Source organism: Garra rufa, chromosome 20, assembly GCF_049309525.1.
Source record: "Garra rufa chromosome 20, GarRuf1.0, whole genome shotgun sequence".
Classification (NCBI taxonomy): domain Eukaryota; kingdom Metazoa; phylum Chordata; class Actinopteri; order Cypriniformes; family Cyprinidae; genus Garra; species Garra rufa.
The window spans coordinates 19539852-19561878 of NC_133380.1; the positions used below are offsets into that span (position 1 = coordinate 19539852).

The following is a 22027-nucleotide window of genomic DNA, read 5'->3' on the forward strand; positions in this document are numbered from 1 at the left end:
TGCGAAGACACATTTATGTGGTCAAGTGTAAATATCCGATCAGAGAAAACACATGAAGTGACCAGGTGTAAATAGGCCCAAAGGTTTAGTTCACCCAAAAATAAAAATTAGCCCATGATTTACTCACCCTCAAGGCATCCTAGATGTCTATGACTTTCTTCTTTCAGATGAATTCAATCAGAATTTTATATAAAAATGTCCTGGCTCTTAAAGGCTTTATAATGGCAGTGGGCGGGTGTTTTCTTTCAATACACATCCAACGACATCTGCCAGAAAGGAAAATAGAAAATAGAGAAAATAGTTTCTAACATTTTAAATATGGATATTTTTCTTACAAAAACACACTAATTCGTTATAGTAGCCGTTACACCCTTTTCTCTGATTGGATATCTGATTTATGAAAATGTTTCCATTCACACTTGGCCACATAAATGTGTCTTTGCAAAACGGATAAAAATCCGGTCTCTGTTTTCCGCGCTATATTTTCAAATTTTCAAGAGTACAAGTCAATGAAAGCAACAGACAAGCACTGCATTTTATTCATTATCAGCTAATTTCAAGATCAAAGACTGCAACAGGAGAGAGTGCGACATCAGCACTGGAAAGATGAATTAATGAAGATGATTGTGTGTTGAGCATCTGTGACTTACTTTCAGTTTCATTTGTGGCAGTTTGCGTGTCGGCTTGCTGAAAAGATACTCAGCGCTGTCATATCTGACTATAACATGTCATATATCCTATAAAACGCTCTCACACGTTTATTATTTTAATATTTTGGGAGGAGTAAAATTAGCATATGTGATTTCAACAACCAGATGCATTTACACTTGTCCAGTTTCATCTGGAATGCGGCCCAGACCACCTCCTGAAGTGGTTTGAGCAATTGGACTTAAATGCGTTGTGAGGTTATCCGATCAGAGAAAACGCATGAAGTGATCAGGTGTAAACAGGCCCTTTAAGTTTCAATTCTGCTTCAACACACCTATCTGTAATCAAGTAGCCATGAAAACTTTGATTAGCTGGTTTAGGTGAGTTTGAACTCTGCAGTGTGGTAGATCTCAAGAAGCAGGGTTAGAGACCCCTGTTAAAGACATTTGTTGATACAAAATTTCACTACAAAACTCAAAATTATTGATTTATGGTCAAACTGGTCAGAAATAAAATGTGCAAAGTTTGTTCAGAATCTGTTGAGGCGTTGCAAAGATATAGCCTCATGTAAATTTTTTGTGCAAATTTCGTCAAATTCATTAACATGCTTTATGAAAACGGTTTGGTATATCAAAAAGCTTTTGATAACTTTTGGCCAGCATTGTCTATAGATGATCTGAGTCAATTTTGGTGAAAATCAGACAATTGACCATTTGGGACGAGTTTGAAAAAGTCTTAATTTTCGCAAAATTCAAATATGCAAAAAATCTTCACCTGTAGAAATGTCAATTTTGGTATGCATTTGACATGGCAAGAGCCAATGAATCAGAGAAGAAAACAATCCTTCTAGACCTTATGGTTCAAAAGTTATTAAAGGCAGAAATATGAGTGCAAATTTGGCCTATTGGTGGCGCTAGAAGGTTTGAGAAAGAGACTTCAAATTTGCTGCAAGGGGTTCTATGGGCTGCCATAAACTTCTAGAGTGGAAGATGAAGAAGAAAACTAACAGATACAATAGGACATGCTAGTCAAATCACCTTCAAAAGAGCCACATTTATTTAAAATCCATTTACTTCATATTGACTGTTTCCTATTTTCTTTTGCAGACACCCCACCACTCTTCGGGCTGGACTGCACGGTGACAGCAGCCCGCCCCCCGCGTCCCCCAGCCATGTCGTCACGCATCGGCCTGCGCCTGCAGCTCATGCGGGACCAAATGCAGCAGGAGGAGCAGCGGGAGCGGGAGCGGCAGCAACAACAGGCAGCATCCATGCATTATATGCAACATCGCATGCCAGGCCCACCTGCACCTTCACCAGCCATCAGCGCACCAACACACTTCCAGGCACCCATGCAGGTGCCTGTTGAAGTGTTAAAGGTATGGATTTCCATCAGTTTATGTGAGCACATTTTACATTACATTCACACTTTTATCCAGAACGACTTAGAAAAGAGGAAGAATAGCAATCTGTCAAAGAGCCAACTATAATGCCAGGTCGTGTGACCACAATAACAAGAATGAGTCATTCATCGAAACCTGTCATGAGTGCAAGACAACCATGATACTGGCAAATTTTTGTGGAAATACTTTACTTAGACTGATAATCAGTGGGATGTGCCCTCTCCCATAAATCCTGCCAAATTCCCTCTAATTATCGCTCAGTTCTGTGTATTGGGGTTTAAATGAGCTTCCCCATGAGACCCTAATCTTGCCTTCCATTGGGTAGTCTAGCGCTCCGGCCACCCTAGTGGTCCTAACAGGATGAATGAGTTGTAAGGAGTGCACGAAGACCAAATTAGGTAAGATTAGGTACACTTGTAATCTCCTCTCATGTTGCGGTGAAAGAGTAGTGGGCAAAGTCCAGGAGTCAGTGGGTTGTGCAGGACTGACCACAGCATTAGTGTGCTGGATTACATTACAACCGAGATCAAAAACAAAGTGAGGAATAGTTGTAGAAGAATGCGGTGGAACAGCAAGCAGGTAAGAGGAAAAAAGACAGAAAAAAGAGAGGCTGGTGTGACATAACTTATAGGAGATAACACTTACAGGTGACGTGTGATTCTGCCATTGTTTTCCTGGATTGTTATCAGTTAGTTAAAAGACTGTGCTCAGTGTACACACGTGGAATTTTGAGTTTGGGCATGTGTGATGTTATGATTAAGGTTTTTTCCAGATGTTTTTTTCTTTCATTCTGATTTCAAAGTTTGAAAAAAGCCCAATAGTTTTCTGGAACTGCAAAGCTTCATGTGCTCCTTTGAATATACAGCTAAAGTCTCTGTTTTCAATCAAGTTACTTGCCTTGTGTGACTAAAAACATTGTTAAGGTTTGTTCAACTTCCTCCAAGAAGGTAATCTCTGACAAATTAACTGAATCATTCAAACTGAACAGCAGATTTAGAAAGTGTTGACGTTAGAGAAAGACTGACAGTGATTTTTTTACTGGCATTTTGTACTGATATTCAGAATTATTTGTATCAGTTCATAAAACACCACCAATAGTAATACTAATGATATGATATTATTAATACTAATATGTCATATACATAGTCATACATCCATATATCTTCTGAAAGCTGAAAAAATAAGCATTGATGTATAGTTTATTAGGATATGACAATATTTGGCCGAGATGCTATTTGAAAATCTGTAACCTGAGGGTGCCAAAAAATCTAAATATTGAGAAAATCACCTTATAAATGTCTTTACATTCTTGATCTTTTACTGCATCCCTGCTAAATAAAAATGTTAATACTTAAAATTATATATATAAAGTTGAGGTCAAAAGTTTACATCCCCCTTTCAGAATCTGCAAAATGTTAATTATTCAAAATCATACAAAATGCATGTTATTGTTTATTTAGTACTGACCTGAATGAGATATTTCACATAAAAGATGTTTACATATAGTCCACAAGAGAAAATAATAGTTGAATTTATAAAAATTACCCCATTCAAAAGTTTACATCCCCTTGATTCTGAATATTGTACTGTTACCTGAATGAACCACAGCTGTGCTTTTTTTGTTTAGTAATAGTTGTTCATGAGTCCCTTGTTTGTCCTGAACAGTTAAACTGCCTGTTGTTCTTCTAAAAAATCCTTTAGGTCGCACAAATTCTTTGGTTTTCCAGGATTTTTGTGTATTTGAACCCTTTCCAACAATGACTATGATCATTAGATCCATCTTTTTACACTGAGGACAACTGAGTTAATTTTTTTTTTTTTTTTTTTTTTTGTGAAATATCTTATTCAGGTCAGTACTAAATAAAATAACATTTTGTATGATCCCTCTTATTTTGTTCAAACAATTAACATTTTGCATATTATGAAAGGGGGATGTAAACTTTTGACCTCAACTGTGTGTATATATATATATATATATATATATATATATATATATATATATATATATATACATACTATTGCAATGTTGTTTTTCTTGATTGCAAGTGGCACTTTTGACACTAGCATGTTGTTGCTGCCCTCCCATGCAGCCAAACATGTGTCATCTCACAGCTCCTGTTTCACAAAGTGCCGTATCATTTATCTGGACATTTACCACCACCATTCCTAGATCGAATAAAAGTTTCTAATGAAGAGCTCCATGTGAGATGAACTTCTAACCACAACTAACCTTCTGTAATTTCACCTCTGAGACTTTAGAGCAACTGGCCCTACCCAAAATGCCTTTAAATAGTGTTCATGGAGAGATTTAACACCAGGAAAATGTCCTTCCAGACAGTGTCCCAACTTCACAGCTTGTGTGTGTTAATTGGAGTCCTGAATCCAGCCTGTAAAAGTTTTACTTGCTCCAGCATATTTTTTTAAATCTTAAAGTGAAAGTGCTCAGACTGGCTTTTATCCACTAATCCTAAGGCTTGTTTTCATTCAGGAATGTGGTATTATGGCTAATGTTTTCCAACAGTATACAGACACAGTTTTGTTGATAGGCTTGCTCGTATTTGTGCACAGACAATTGTTAATTGTTAATTAACACTTAAATCTATTTATCTTTTCATCAGTGCACATCACATTGTCAATTGTCAAATGCCAGTTTTGTGTCCTGAATCACTCAGTTTGGGGTGAAAAAAAAAGGGGCCAGTCTGGTCAGATGTAACTTGTAACCATTCTGAACCTCCATCAGCAGGTGCCTGTGTAATTCATTGATCCTCTGGAGGCTCTTTCTGGCCTTGTCTGCCCCGTACATGCTTAGATTTAAAAACACTGTACTTTTCCACTGGAAGAGTAAGTCATAAGATATGATGGTGCCAGATGGTGAACACACTTTTTTTTAATACTTCTGTTTATTTCTCACTGTGTGGGTTTTGATAATGCAAGTCATGCTCTTACATTTTTTATGTCAGTCAAAATACAGTACAGGTCCTTCTCAAAAAATTAGCATATTGTGATAAAGTTCATTATTTTCTGTAATGTACTGATAAACATTAGACTTTCATATATTTTAGATTCATTACACACAACTGAAGTAGTTCAAGCCTTTTATTGTTTTAATATTGATGATTTTGGCATACAGCTCATGAAAACCCAAAATTCCTATCTCAAAAAATTAACATATTTCATTCGACCAATACAAGAAAAGTGTTTTTAATACAAAAAAAGTCAACCTTCAAATAATTATGTTCAGTTATGCACTCAATACTTGGTCGGGAATCCTTTTGCAGAAACGACTGCTTCAATGCGGCGTGGCATGGAGGCAATCAGCCTGTGGCACTGCTGAGGTGTTATGGAGGCCCAGGATGCTTCGATAGCGGCCTTAAGCTCATCCAGAGTGTTGGGTCTTGCGTCTCTCAATTTTCTCTTCACAATATCCCACAGATTCTCTATGGGGTTCAGGTCAGGAGAGTTGGCAGGCCAATTGAGCACAGTAATACCATGGTCAGTAAACCATTTACCAGTGGTTTTGGCACTGTGAGCAGGTGCCAGGTCGTGCTGAAAAATGAAATCTTCATCTCCATTAAGCTTTTCAGCAGATGGAAGCATGAAGTGCTCCAAAATCTCCTGATAGCTAGCTGCATTGACCCTGCCCTTGATAAAACACAGTGGACCAACACCAGCAGCTGACATGGCACCCCAGACCATCACTGACTGTGGGTACTTGACACTGGACTTCAGGCATTTTGGCATTTCCCTCTCCCCAGTCTTCCTCCACACTCTGGCACCTTGATTTCCGAATGACATGCAAAATTTGCTTTCATCCGAAAAAAGTACTTTGGACCACTGAGCAACAGTCCAGTGCTGCTTCTCTGTAGCCCAGGTCAGGCGCTTCTGCCGCTGTTTCTGGTTCAAAAGTGGCTTGACCTGGGGAATGCGGCACCTGTAGCCCATTTCCTGCACACGCCTGTACACAGTGGCTCTGGATGTTTCTACTCTAGACTCAGTCCACTGCTTCCGCAGGTCCCCCAATGTCTGGAATCGGTCCTTCTCCACAATCTTCCTCAGGGTCCGGTCACCTCTTCTCGTTGTGCAGCGTTTTCTGCCACACTTTTTCCTTCCCACAGACTTCCCACTGAGGTGCCTTGATACAGCACTCTGGGAACAGCCTATTCGTTCAGAAATTTCTTTCTGTGTCTTACCCTCTTGCTTGAGGGTGTCAATGATGGCCTTCTGGACTGCAGTCAGGTCGGCAGTCTTACCCATGATTGCGGTTTTGAGTAATGAACCAGGCTGGGAGTTTTTAAAAACCTCAGGAATCTTTTGCAGGTGTTTAGAGTTAATTAGTTGATTCAGATGATTAGGTTAATAGCTCGTTTAGAGAACCTTTTCATGATATGCTAATTTTTTGAGATAGGAATTTTGGGTTTTCATGAGCTGTATGCCAAAATCATCAATATTAAAACAATAAAAGGCTTGAACTACTTCAGTTGTGTGTAATGAATCTAAAATATATGAAAGTCTAATGTTTGTCAGTACATTACAGAAAATAATGAACTTTATCACAATATGCTAATTTTTTGATAAGGACCTGTACATTGGCATTGCCACTACTTTTTAAATTTTTTTTAAGTCTGTTATGCTCACTCAGAGCTTCATTTCTTTAATCAGAAAATACAGTAAAACAGCAATATTGTGGAATATTATTACAGTTTACAAGAACTTTTTTTTTAAATGTAATATTACATCTCCAGGATCACATAGTTCTTCAGAAATCATTCTAATAGGCTGATGTGATGCTCAAGAAATATTTCTTATTATTATCAATGTTGAAAGTAGTTGCTTATAATTATGTAACCTAGGGCTGGGCAATTTGGCTTAGAATCAAAATCTCGATTAATTGAACATTTTAACCCGATTACGATTAATGAACGATTATTTTATTTATTAATAAAATTATATTTAATTATATTTATATAATATTTATTTTTTTGCCCTCATAGTTCACTGACAAGTTTTGTACAGTAAATATGTTCTCATATTACAAGCGAGAGGTTTTTGGATGAAGGGTGCATTACTTGATTTTAAAATAATTGAAGGAAACACACTATCTACGATCTATGATTATTAATTGAACATCAGTGTTGAACAACTGAAATTAAAGCAAGCATTGCTTAAAACGAAAAGTCACATTTTTCTTAAATTAGTGAAAATAAATAACTTGCACTATTGGAAACAAAATAAATAATTTTCAATGTTTTTCATATTAAAAGTAGAAAATAAGCAGTATCTCCTCTAAATAAAATTACCCTTGTATATCCTGTAAATACTTTTTACTGTATAAATACTGTTTAAGCTCTCCATCGACATGTCGGCGGAATAACGGAACGGAGCGCTAGTGTTTTTTAAAGGGAAAGTAATTGAAATAATCTTCCTGGAAAAATTTTAACGATTATAGGTTCTGAATGTCGATTTCGATTATTTTTCGATTAATCGCCCAGCCCTAATGTAACCCATGATACATATTTTTATTCAGGATTCTTTGACAAAAGGGTCAAAACAACAGCCTTTATTTGAAATAGAAATCTTTTGTAACATTATAAATGTCTTTACTCTCTCTTTTGATCAATTGAATGCATATTTGCTGACTAAAATAACTAATCTTTAAAGAGACCCTGGGTATTAAGACTTGTGTGGCTTAATATAATTTAAACAATGTCCCTTACTGAAATATTTAGTAGAAAACATAAAAGATTTCCATTATTTAAAAAATACACATCGTTTTATACATATTTTAGATATTTTAGTTTTACTCGGTGAGCTACTGGTGCTACCTGTTGCTACTTTTTTCCACAACACAACTCACAAAATTAAATACTGATACAGTGCCACATTGTGCTGCTTTTGGTTGTAATTTTCATGTGAAGGGCAACAAGAGAAGCAATGTAAGTCTTCACTGCTTTCCTAGCGATAAGAAGAGGAGAGAAGTATGGGAAGACATCTGTGGAAGAATAAAACTTCCTAAAGACTTGCATCTTTGTTCTCTCCACTTTAGCCCTGATGCCTTTGAGCTTTTTAGTAGACCACAGCTACTGAAAGAGCTTACAAACGGCAGAGACAAGAAACGCTAGATGCCATCCTGGGAGGATGTAAACATGCTGATGCTTGTCATGACGCCACAGCCACTGAAGGAGTTTCTTAGAGCAGATTTCACTCTATATCCAGGGGTTTAGACTCCTTGTTGGAAAAAAATTGACGGTATAGCATTTGGTTTAAGCCTACGCTTATATCAATTGCCACCTGTAAACTCTTTTAGTAGCTATGGTCTTTGTATAAATATTTTATTTTCCGAGTTGTGTTGCAGTAAAAACAGGTAGCTCACTAAGTGCGACCATTTTACATCTTTGAAATACTGGCACCCCCATAGTCCAAAAAATGTATAAAACAAAAAAATAACGTACATTTTTTATGGGTTTTCTACATAGTGCACATAGTACATAATATAATAATATTATATATTATTATGTTTTTTAGGTACAGACCCATCTTGAGAACCCCACAGACTACCACATTCGACAGTCTCAGCGGCAGCAGGTCAAGGAGTATCTGTCCACCACATACGCCACCAAGCAGGCTGTACATGCGGTCACAAGCTTGGTACAGCCCTCTCCACCCACCATGCCCCAGGCTCAGACAGGATCCGTCCCACCATCCATGCCCTCTCCCTGCATGCGAACCGATCAGCTCATGAACTCTGCTGGGAACAGCGCACCCAACAGTCCCATGGCCATGCTCAACATCGGCTCCAGCCACGAGAATGAGGTAGCTCAACATTACTGCTTGTAAGCATGTCTAGGCATGTTTAAAAGAAACCCTTTTTCCCATAACATTCATCATGATTCATTTTGTTGATGTTTAATTTACAGTTAGTATATCTGTTACAGGTTTATATTTAGCAGCGTAGTTCCTCTTTCTGAGTTCACAGAAACCTAAAGTTCGGTAGATGACAAAGTCTGGCTCATCGCTCATACACCACGACCTTTATGATTTAAACATTTCTCACCGCTGGTGGGTGTTATTTCCCCAAGTGCACTCAAAGGTCAGGATATTAACTAACTTAACTCCATTGTCATTGGAGTTTAAGTGGCCAATTATGGCCGTCGAGGTATAATTACAGATTAAAGAGTGACAGGGAACCTTAGGCAGGACGGCCCTTTGGAACGAAGCAGACTTTGGTCCTTCCTTCCTTTCTGCGCTCCCAATGCCACCAGATCCTATGGGATCCTAAGTGAATGTGTGCTTGTGGCATACTTACTATCGTTGTGAGCTAAACTACACAGGGATTATGTCTATAGGACTGTTGAGAGGAATACATCTTTCATTGGTAATTTCTACAAATGCTCTCTTTAGATGTCGGCTTAAATGAGAAAATCTTTTAGTAATCAAAGGGAATGTGTAGAAGGTGTTTAAAATCTACTTATGTGTTTGTTTTGGACAAGATGGATGAGGTTATTGATGACATCATCAGCCTGCAGTCCAGTTATGATGACATCCAGGCTTATATTGACCCTGTGGTCCAGATGCCAAACACAGTAAGTAACGGCTTCACTCACTTCAGGCCTCTTAGTCTTGACATTACTGCTTGTGACTAATACAGATCGCTGAATCCCAGGAGGTAAGTAGAAATTTGAGTGAATAATTCCTGTTTATGATGTACAAGCTGTGCCTTATTGCCGCTGAATAGGTCCATTTTTGAAACCCCCGCAACCTTGTACTTTAACAATGGAGGAATTATACTGGATCCATTTGTTGTGCTGCTTTTTATCAGCGTTATAGGGATGAAAAGCATCTTTGTCTGATTACCAAAAGTCACGTCTAATTATAGCAAAGCACCGTCTCAGTAAAATGATGCAACTGTTTTTCTCTCATGCGACCTCGAAACGATTTTCTGTTTGTGCTCATCTGGTGAATTTTCCGTGCTCGATTTATTGGATAACCGATATTCGGCATGTCTCGGGAGAAATGTTTTAAGTATTTAAAGTGTTTAATTGACTTAAAATGGTGGCCTGATTCACTCAAGGAAAGGCATTGCGCTGGGAATCAGGAAAGTGGGAGCACTGTGCTTTGTATTTAAAGTAACTGCCCGACATTAACAATTAAGCCGCTCTCAGTTAGAGTTCAACTTGTTTACAAGGCATTTCGTGAAGGTGGGGAAGCGGGGGGGGGGGGGGGGGGGCTGTTTGGGAGAGAGAGGGAGAGAAAGCTCGGGAGGGGAGGCTGAAAGTCCAGACAGGGGAAAGTTCAGTGTTTAGTTGTTAAGAGGAAGTAGAAGAGAGAAGGTCCCGGTGCAGCTCAGGTTAGTCTCTCCGTGGAGGTCGAGGGTGAACGATAAGGGCGTGCAGCTATGAGAGATTCAGAGGCCAGTATGAAAGACACAAATAAAACCTATGCCATCGTGGAGGTTATCGATGGAGAAAAGATTCAGCTGGTAAGGCCGTCTTGTTCCCATCATTCTCTGTCTATCAAGTGTGAGTGTGTGTGGGGAGGGGGGGTTGTTTAGTCTTGCAGCTATTCGTTTCTGTGCGTCTTGTTCCTGGAAACTAGAGGCTAGAAAGAAAGAGCACATGCTTTGGGCACTTTAAGGACACCGGTAACCTTGCAACACTTATTTAGCCAGAGGCTTGCAGCATGTTATGTTCAAGTGTCTGTAAATAGCTCATTGTTAGTGAGTGTAGTTTAGATGAACCTGCAGGAAAGCGACTTGTTGATCTGTTAAAAGCATAGTTTATGCATAAATAGTCTTATGGTGTTCCAAATCTTCACACAATGGAAGTCAATGGAGTTTAAAGTAGTTTTGAACCCCACTGATTTATCTATGGTCTTAAAATACATATGCCACACGAATGATGATAGAATTTGCATTGATTAACTTTGTTAATTGTATTGTTTTTGAAGTATTGAGTGAATGCGATTGATTTTCCAATTGATCAGCGTTCAAGGGATCTGTTTTCCATTGTAATGATTGATCTTTGTTTCCAGACTCGTGAAATCATCAGGAATCATCCTATCAGAAAGTGCTATTGTTGTTTTTCTTCTGTTTACCAGAAGCATATTTACCTGAATTCATTTTTCTTTTACAACTTGTCTGCATGCAAAGGTTTTCCTTGATAAATGCCATTATTATGCTTATCCACAGAAGAATTATTTCCCTAATCCTGGTGGACTTGTAATACGGCTATTAAAAAGTGCAAACGGTGGCGAATATTTTTTAGATTTGATCTATATAAGGACATTAGCCACTTTGTTTGTTTCAGAGGGACATTAGGGATTTTGAAGGTCAGAAGAGACATGGGGGTTCAGACTCCTAATGAGGCTGCAAAGGCCTCTGACCCTGTTGACCATGTCCCTCCTTTGATCATTGTTTCTTTGATCAACAATTAAAGCCTTTAGAGAGTGGAATTCACAAAACCAATACGAACAAATACTTACAGACACATTGAGTCATCAGCATTGCTTGTTAGGAAGCAGCGTATACAGCGTTTCCTGTTAGTTTATCACATTTGAAATGCTTAACGAGCCGTTTCTGATCACTTCTGATCACTCAATTGTAAGAAAAGGTAAAAACAGGTATGCAATTTACAATTAACACTGTATAACGGACTTCCATCTTTGACTTTTTACTGTTGATTTGTGTTTGTTTGGTGCTTCACAGTAGCCTCTGTGATAAGCTATCTTGTCATGGCTCATTAGGAGCTCAGAGCCGGCTTGCTTACAATTATACTGAGGCTCTAAGATGGAATAAAAGATACAACTGGTATAAAACCATAAAGACCCAGATAAGAAAGAGCATAGTCAATCATTTCTCTCACCCAGAAGCAATAGCCGAGTGTGATATTTTGTGTGGTTTATCTCCGGTATCTCTAGCGGTTATGGCTTTGCGCTAGAGATAAGCTGAGTGTTTATTGGCTATCTAGTGATTGTGATGATTTACCAGAGTTACGCTGAATATGGCTTCATAAAAATGCCATTTGCAAGACAAACTAGTATCTTGTCCAGCGACGAATGCATAGATTGCAGTAAGAGTTTAAAACTCTCTGTGCTCATAATTTTGTTCAATTGTTATTCGATTCTAAGAAAAATTCTCTTTGTAGCTTTAAATACTGTTGTTGTTGTCTTTCAACTTACCTAGTTGTACATATATCTCTTTTGTGCACTACAGCTTCCACTGTCCAGCAGCCATTTGGATGTGTACACGGGGCCAGGTATGTCCGGATCAGCTATCGCAATGACCAGCAACTCCTGTCCCGCCAACCTAGCCATCAAGAGAGAGCTGTCAGGTAGAGCAATCTCAGATTTTGGCATAAAAAGTTTAGAAACATGAAACATTTATTAACACTATTTTCCACCATTTTAGAGTAATAGTAGTCAACAAATGAGTCACAATGCACACTTTTGCTTGTTGTCTGACTATTTTTCCCTGTTTGGTCAAACAAAACCATTTTCATATCGTATACATCCATGTGATATGAAAAACACATTTAGTCAAGATTATCGAAATGTTTACTTGGTTCTGTATCCACCTTATTTTTCGCCATAAGTGTGAGCACGGCCATTTGTGAATTTAATGTGTCTGGCTTCCGGTGTCATTCGCTTCCAGTAATTTTTAGCTGTACAAAGCTCATTTTGATATTGCCAACTGTATCTTACCATCTTAATTATGAACACACTGGTTTGTAGTGCAAACAGTTTTATCGTTTACTGTACTTAGCCTTCTCATTATTTCCCTGAAGTTGCTAATAACCCGGAAGTCTCGCACATTCATAGAAAACAGCTTATTACTGCATTGAAAAATAAGGTGGATACTGTTAAGAGTGATATGACTGACATAAATAATGGAAAGCAAACGGAAATTGCTTAGAAATTTAGATCATGCTCAAACATTTCAGTGTTGTTTTCATGATTTACAAATTGAGAAACCTTATGCAAAGTTTTACTATAATGTGTTGGCATACTAAACCAATAAAAACAACAAAAAATAAACAGAAAACTAAGCAGAGCTTAAACAACACTGTTTTACAACTGTAAGACGTGACAGAAACATTTTTATATAACCCTGCTGGATAAAATTTAAGCAGAGTTTCACCAAGCAAATATCACTATTACAAAATCTCATAAATTCAGTTACAGAATCCAGACGGAATTTGTGTGCATTGCAGAACATGTTTATCGTAGTAGTTGATTGACAGTATTGCCTTTTTTTGGCAAGATGCTGAAGCTCGGGCAATGGCCAAGGAGAGGCAAAAGAAAGACAACCACAACTTGAGTGAGTATGCGCTTTTTCCCCCTCATTTCTTTTAGTTTATAACCCCTCACAGTTTAAAGTACACTTGCTCCGCTAGTGCCCTGCCATTGACACCCCCTGTCACCTCCAGGCAAATTCAGCTGACAGCGCACTACACTTTGGTCTATCGTTAACTCGGACATATCCTGCTGCCGTGGCATTAAAATGTAATTGCCTGTGACATTTCACAAGTATTGGAGTTGTACAATTGGACAGTAATTCTGCAACGCTTTGCTAAGCTTGGCCTGTTCCCAAATACTTTGGATTAAGATGGAATATAGAGCCATATCCTGAGCATCGTAAACAATTTACACGCAGAGGCAGTATTGCGTAGAAACGGTTACTTCATTTCCCATCGTAACTAAAAGTTCAAGTCAGAAAACAAATAAAAAACATAATGGTCAAGGTCTGACAAAAACATTTCTTTTTTTCCCCCCTTAGTTGAAAGGAGGAGAAGGTTTAACATCAATGATCGAATTAAGGAGCTGGGCACCATGATCCCCAAAACCAATGACCTGTAAGTTTGAGCACATAAACCATTCTACTTTAATTCTGGTCTTCTAACTATTTGGAGATTTTCATTGATTAACACTTGACCATCCATCTGGGACCTCTCGTGTTCAGGGATGTTCGCTGGAATAAAGGCACCATTCTGAGGGCCTCTGTGGAGTATATTAAACGCATGCAGAAGGACGTCCAGAGAACCAGAGAGGTGGAGAACAACTTCAGAAGAATGGAGATGGCCAACAAACAGCTGTGGCTCCGCATTCAGGTGAACATTCATTCAGCACTTATGTGACCGTTTTTGTCACACAAATGACAAATGTCTGTTACAAGAATTGACCTAGCAGCAAGATGAACATTTTACATGTTTTTAGTGTAAGGTTTTTCCTCATTCAGGTAATACAATACTGTATTCATTTAAGTAATATAGATGAGTTTAGGTATCATTACTTTCTGAAGTATGAAAAAATTATAATTTTTTAGATTTACTAAAAAAAAGTACAATTATCAGTGTTATTATTATAAATAATTAGTGACTGGCAAAAAATAACTAAGTTAGTGTTAAAGGAGTAGTTCACTTTCAGAACAATTTACAGATAATTTACTCACCCCCTTGTGATCCAAGATGTTTATGTCTTTTTTTCATCAGTCGTCAAGAAATTATGTTTTTTGAGATAAACATTTCTGGAAATTTCTCCATATAATGGACTTAAATGGTGCTCCGATTTTTGAACCTTCAAAATGCAGTTTAAATGCAGTTTAAATGCGGCTTCAAAGGGCTGTAAACGATCCCAGCCGACGAAGAAGAGTCTCGTCTACCAAAACGTTCGGTCATTTTCTTAGAAAAATATATTTTTATATACCTTTTAAGCACTGAAACTCGTCTAGCACTAGGGCTAATGCGCGTTCGCGTCTATACGTTCTACGTAATCACGTCGAAAGTGAACTACTCCTTTAAATAACAACACAAATAAGAGAAATAGGTATAAAAAGTAAATATAAAATGTAGTGTTGATGTAGTTAACTAAAACTAAAACCATTAAAAGCACCTTTGTTACTTAAACTAAATATTAACTGAAAGCTGGATGCCAATGCAGCATTTCTTATTTTATTTTAGTTTAACTTCATGTATGAAATAACTAAAACTAAATTTGAAATAAACAATAATACTAACTATATAGATATAATAAAAAACTTTAACCTTAAAAAATATAAAAATAACATGTCTTTAATGTAAAGCTCTTTCTCATCCAGGTCTTTGAGTCACTTATCAGTTCTTAGTTCTTTTTTATGTTTATTTAGCAAGGATGCATTAAATTCATCAAAAATATCAAAATATTAATAAAAAAAATGAAACAAAAACTGATTAAAACAATTAATAAAACTATAAAAGATTAGAATAAACTATAATCAACAATAAATCTTAATTATACTATAATAACACGTAGCTGTGTTTCCATTACAGATTTGCGCAAAACGTTTGCTATATTTTATATATGTCCATTAAAAAAAACTTTCCATTAACCAATGTTATGCGACTAAAACTGAATTTTTCAGAGTTATGGCAACAAATTTTGGTAAGTTTACGTTTATCATAGTCACAACACTAGCCATTATTTTTAATCGAATTTTCAAATTAATTGTTTGGAGGTTATAGTACATTGAAGAATTATCATGTGATTTTTATGTACGCCAAGTTCTGTCGCAGTTTTGCGGAATATGCCATTTTCCAATTGGCTGAAAAAACACCTCATGCAAGCGGAAAAACTTTTTTGTGATATATGGGAATTTTTGCAAAATTTATGTTTCCATTGGGTATATTTTCAATTTGTGCAATTTGAAGGGTAATGGAAATGCAGCTACAAAGAAGAACAATACCAAAAAAAAAACTAAATAGAATATTGCAGCATAACCAATATGGCACCAGTATGTTTAATTCTTAGTTATTATACAAAAATACATTATGAGAACTTATATTTTAAGAGATTGATCATTTTATTCTGATTGTGCTCAATCTTCAGGAGCTCGAGAGGCAGGCCCAGATGCACGGCCTCTCCAACAGTTCTCCATCTGGTCTGAACAACATTGAGATTCTCAACCCCTTCATCAAGCAGGAGAACAGTCCTGAGGAGAACCACCTCTCGCGCCAGCCCCATCTCCCTCCTCACTACCCCCAGCATCAGCAGCACCAGGGTCAGCCCCAGCCCCGACCCCACACTCAGCTCCATCAACACCAACACCAGCACCTTCACCCCCAGCCCCCACTGCAATACCCAGCCGTGGGCAGCTCCCAGCACTTTGACTATGCCCAGTCGCTGGACTTGTGCGACGGTGGCATTCCAGGATATCAGGATGGCATGGGGGGCATCGGGGATCTCAGTTCTTTGGGCGGAGGTGTCGCGCCAATGGGAAAGAAGAGTGAGCTGGGCTTCTTGCTGATGGAAGAAGCCCTGTCGCCGCTGGGAGGAGACCCGCTGCTGTCCGCCATGTCCCCTGAGGCGTCTGTGGACAGCAGCCGCCGTAGCAGCTTCAGCATTGAGGACTCAGACATACTGTGACCTGGACAGCTTTAGGTGTCACTGCACGATGTGCATATGATGCGCCGTGTATTCACACACACAGATGTTGCATTTAGTCTGGCACACTGTTAAATGGGGAAAGGTACGATATTGGCACACCCTGCCATCCGGAAATGAAAGTTTAGCTAGTTTTTTATTCTTTACGTCTGACATGCAAAACAAAAAATTTGTCACAGAAATGAAAATACATTGCAATATATGCATATATTGATAAATGCAATATAGACTAACTGAACAAACAGAACTGAGATGCTTGAATGCTATGGAGAATTGGCCTATTTTGGATGTTTTGTACAAAAATATGTCCTTTAGACACATACAGATTGCCATTAAGGGAAAGTTCACCCTGAAATCAACATTTTGACAATTTCCTCACCCTCATTGTTCTTGTTAAAAATACTATTAGTCAATGGCTACCAGCAACTGTTTGGTTCCAACATTCTTCATAATATCTTTGTTTAGAACAACATAAAGGTGAGTGAATGATGACAAAAAGTCAACATAGGCTCATTGGAAATACGTGCCTCTTTATGCAAAACTAAAAAAAAACGTACCTATATCCTATATGTGCAAATCACTCGTTTCTAGTTTCTAGGCAGTAAACCTCCGACAGCTTTTCACACAAAGTATTTTAGACTTTAGATTTTAGAAAGTATTTTAGTTTTAATCAATAAAGCCTCATTTTTAGACAATTACTTACAGAATATTATATTATGGCTTAAAAACTATTTTAACATCCTGCGCGATTTGAAAACTGATACTTCTGAAGGTTGTCGTTACATATAGCTTCATATGCGTGCGTTTTCTAATTCAGTACGTTTGCTTGGTAGCTCACGCTATACAACGCTGTACTTGAGTGTCGAAGAGCTCCAGTACGAACAACGTTCGTAAAACAGCTCAAATCCGCATAAGGAAGTTAAAATATATTAAATATAATATATATATATGAATTCTGAACAGCCGCAATACGTACCTGAAGCAGCGTAATAAACACGCAGCAATACGCGCCTGTACCAACGGTCACATATTGAACGCGTGTTTTAGCGCCACTCTCTGGACATTTCACTTTGAAATTGCCGCGAAATGTGCAGTAAGGTACGTAACTGCAGTCTTGCAAAAATGTATGTAGAAGCATGTATTTCCAATAAGCCATTTTTGGGTGAGAGACGGTTGTGAGAAATGTTGAGTCAGCTTTTACACTCCGGGAACCACTTTTACAGTCCAAACCACACTCTCACATTCTCTGTAGAATTATATTTTTCTGCTTTAACATATGTCAGCCATTTCCCACATGTGAGACTGTCACACTCACTCAATGTTCTCCAAATCCAGACAGAAGTGATTACTGGAGGATTTGAAATACACTGGCACATCTGATCTCTTAAACACAACGCCTGCTGTACCAGAGCAATATGCAAAGGCAGCTTATCAATATCAATAATATCTTTCGACAGCTTATAAATAACTTCCCATAGTCATGCAAAAACCTGGAAGGAAAAACCATTAATGTAGTCAGTTGTGAGTGAGTGAGTGAATCATTCATTTGATTTGATTCACTTAAATGAATCAGCCAAACAGATTCACAAAAAAAAATAATTGAATTTTAAAGGTTCTTCTCTACTAATCACACTGAAAAGGTCATGGAAAATCATTGGATAATAGTATGGGAAGTCTAAACGTGTCCTGGTGTGACCCTCCACCAACATGCTGAGAGATCTATCAAAAGAAACTTGCCATATCACTCTAGCATTAGCTTTACCCATGCTATTTATGTCGCTGCTGTTGTCATTCTTAAAGATGAAACAATGAAGCCAGGCTTCTGTTTATATAACAGGCCAGACCAGGTGTGAGAGACAGTATGTTCAGTGAAATGCAGTATAATGCAGTATAAATTAACTTGTTATTTGCCACACACTCCTAATGAGGTGCCTTAAAGCCAAGGCCAGATTCTTCAGGAAGCACACGCTCAAACGCTCGTGCTGGCACTCAGTAAAATAAAGCTGACAGCTGTGAGCCCTGTTTGCCAAACTGAAGTTCATACAGCCCAAGGTGCCTTTCAGGAAAACATGGATCAACATGATCCAGCTTTTCAAGCTGTACAGTTGAAGTTGAATATGGAGAAAATGTACATGTATTATTATAGGTTTATAATAGGTATATCTTTTTTTTCCTTCCCAAAGCACTGGAAAAACTGTTTTAATTTTATTGATATTATAAAGATATGAAGTGAGTTTAATTTCAAATGTTTTATGCCACTAAGCCACTTAAATGTACTTTATCTGTTTTCATTTTATTAGTATTTTTTTTTCTAAAAACTAGTTTTACTATATCACTGCCGAGCCATAGAAATATAAAAATATTTCTGCCATTCTATTATATAATGGCAAGCGCAGAGCCATATATTTGTCTTTTCAATTTTTTTTGTACAAAATCGTTAAAACACATTAGGCTTAATGAGATTAAAAGAACATATGTAATGTTGTTTTTATATTGATTTTATTCCTTTTTTTTAAAAAAAAAACATTTGAGGAAAAGTGATACTGTTGAGTAATGATTCATTGTTTTCATTCACTTTTAATTAAACCATTGAGAATGTGAATTTTACATATTGTACAGTTAAATCAAGGTGGCTTGTAAACTGCCTGTGTTGAACATGAGCTTTAATAGAATCTAAGCCCTGTATGATGCACCTCCAGTGTCTTATTACCCATCCACCTTTCCCTGTTTTACTGCTTTATTGTTTTAAAGTGCTGAAATTGCATCGTTTAAACCTCATGAATTAGTTTTGAATACAGGAGAGACACCACAGGTGTATTTTATGCCTTATTATTATTATGATTATCGCAGGTGTATGACTAACTGCCTGGATGTTGCACAGAATTCAGCTAAGTTAAAACAAACCGAAAGCTCTTGTTAAGACTAGGGTACTCTATGCAAATCTTTGACTTGGTTAGCTAGAATAGATGTAGCATAGAACGTAAGCAAGGGCATTTCGATAGCATTATGGGAAGGGGCTTCTAATTTTGCTTGTGTGACATTTTTTTTATTTTTTATTTTTATTTTTTAGCCATGCACCAGGAATGAGAAGGTTTGCCATTTAAGAATGAAGATAAATCACTTGAATTAAAGAGTATGCTTTGGTAAAATATCTTGATGATTAAAAAGAAAGAAAAAAAGGAACACTTTGGCATTTCATTTTACAGCATGCTGAAAGACAATACCAGGAGAATGCGTCTCAAGTTTTTACCAAAACCCTCTGAAGGCCTTGAGAATGTTTCAGTACTGTGGATGTGTCATGTTTATGGGATTTGCTCTTTCAGAAATCTCTGGAACTAAATGACACCTCACATTAAATGTATTTTAGTTGATGGTATATCGTCTGGCTTGTGTTTTGTGCACTTATAATGGGTTTTTATGGTCAACGATTCTCTACAGTGCCATGAGAGGGAGCTCTACACCAGCATAATGAATTAAAACACAGGTAAATGACTAACTAGTATAGACATACTGCTTACTAATAAAATAGTATAATAAACAATGTATTGGGATAAAAATGTCAAATGATACATTGTTCAATTCATTTAGTAAATGGCCATTTTAAGTGTAATAAATTACTTTATACAGATTTTTATATAGAATTTAATTTTATGTTTAGCCCCTGGCAGTTTAATCAAATGAGTTAGGAAATATTACAAAGATCCAGATTTAGCAAATGGAGTAGATAACTGTTATTTTAGTGTTATTTAGACTACCAGTCAAAAGTTTTTGAACAGTAAGATTTTTAAAGAAGTCTCTTCTGCTCACCAAGCCTGCATTTATTTGATCCAAAGTACAGCAGAAACTGTAAAATTGTGATTTTTTTTTACTATTTAAAATAACTGTTTTCTATTTTAATATGTTTTAAAATGTAATGTATTCCTGTGATCAAAGCTACATTTTCAGCATCATTACTTCAGTCTTCAGTGTCACATAATCCTTCAGAAATCATTCTAATATGCAGATTTGCTTTTCGAGAAACGTTTATTATTATTATCAACATTTAAAACATTTGAGTTTTTTTTTTTTTTTTTCAGGAAAGATCCAAAGATCATTTATCTGAAAGTAAAGGCTTTATTAACATTATACACTATACCATTCAAAATCTTGGAGTCATTGTAATTTTTGGAAATTAATACTTTTATTTTATTTTATTTTATCAAGAATGCTTAAAATTGATCCAAAGTGATAAAGTGTTGATAACGATATTTATAATTTTACTAAATCTTTCCATTTCAGATAAATGCTGTTCTTCTAAACATTCTATTCATCAAAGAAACCTGAAAAAATTCTACTCAGCTGTTTTCAACATAATAATAATAATGATACATGTTTTTTAGCAGCAAGTCAGAATATTAGAATGATTTCTGAAGGATAATGTGACTTAAGTAATTAAGCTAAAAATTCAGCTTTGAAATCAAGAATAAATTACATTTTAAAATATATTCAAATAAAATATAGAATATATTACTATTTTTGCTGTACTTTGAATTAAACAAATGCAGGCTTGGTGAGCAGACTTAAAAAACATTAAAAATCTTACTGTTCAAAAACTTTTGACTGGTAGTGTATATACTATTAATGTATATGATTTATTCATATTTTTAATTAGCTTTTTTATTTTACATTTTTATTCTAATATTTAGTCATTTTTGTCAGTTTATTTTTGCTCTAACTACTTTTTATTTCAGTTTATTTATTTTCATGCATTTTTATTTGAAAAAATACAGAAAACAATTGTAGTTAGTTGTTTTAAACAAGTAGAGCTCTGCTAAGAGGAACAATGTCCAACAAACGGAGGAAGAAATAAAAATATACCCTGGGAAGCACTTTTGAGGTTTTATACAAAATTAACTATCAGAGTAAAACATTAGAGGAAATGGTTTATCATGAGCTGACCGCTTTGTATTGTGCCTTACGACAATATCAACCACCTACTTCCTTATACTTTATCTGACTTTTTTATTATATCAACAGCAGCTTGATGACTTGAGCACCATACTTATTTGGTTTTGCACAAAAATTGATTTTTTAGAAGTATAAAAAGATGTGGACATGGACTCATTACTTAATTCAAGCATCAGTCTTGACTAATCTGCCATAGCCACTTAATTTTCCCATACACTCTTGATTCAAGAGATTATCTTCAGTGGGAAGTATAACTAAACTAATCGTGAAAAATAAAGTCAGGCTGTATCCTCTAGGGGGCACCAGAGAACTGTGAAACTCCCTCAGTGCAACCTCATTTATTTCCTGTAACAATTACAGAAACAGCACTGCAATGCAATTAACCTATTTTTAAATACCATTTTATTAGGGCAGTTTATCCCAGATAAAGAGAGGCTTAAAATAGGACGAGGTGAGGAATAATTAGCTTGCAGTCATCTTGCTACCTCACGCATATGAAACGCTCTGGCCAAGAACTGTGTTGCTTCATTAAAATGAGTGAACTGTAAACAGAGACCGAGAAGAACCGGAAAATAAATCTGCTCTTAATGCACGCCGTCAGTTAAACTGACCTTCGGATAT

The 22027-nt window shown here is 36.7% G+C and overlaps 1 protein-coding gene across 2 annotated transcripts; it reads left to right on the forward strand.

Moving 5' to 3' along the window:
- Positions 1-1758: 1758 nt before the first annotated feature.
- tfeb (transcription factor EB) lies at positions 1759-19144 on the forward strand. Of its 2 annotated transcripts, none has more exons than XM_073825351.1 (8): positions 1759-2026; positions 8573-8860; positions 9538-9630; positions 12258-12375; positions 13305-13361; positions 13821-13896; positions 14004-14151; positions 15905-19144. In XM_073825351.1, the coding sequence occupies exons 1-8, from the start codon at positions 1820-1822 to the stop codon at positions 16439-16441; spliced, it is 1524 nt and encodes a 507-aa protein (XP_073681452.1). In that variant the 5' UTR covers positions 1759-1819; the 3' UTR covers positions 16442-19144. The 2 variants fall into 2 exon arrangements, with proteins under 2 accessions (XP_073681452.1, XP_073681453.1); XM_073825352.1 differs by having other exon boundaries at positions 13314-13361.
- Positions 19145-22027: the final 2883 nt, after the last annotated feature.

Coding starts and splice junctions, on each gene's coding strand:
- tfeb (XM_073825351.1), top strand. CDS start 1,820: ATGTCGTCACGCATCGGCCTGCGCCTGCAGCTCATGCGGGACCAAATG. Junction 8,861..9,537: donor GCTCCAGCCACGAGAATGAG/GTAGCTCAACAT, acceptor GTTTTGGACAAG/ATGGATGAGGTTATTGATGA. Junction 13,897..14,003: donor ATCCCCAAAACCAATGACCT/GTAAGTTTGAGC, acceptor TCTCGTGTTCAG/GGATGTTCGCTGGAATAAAG.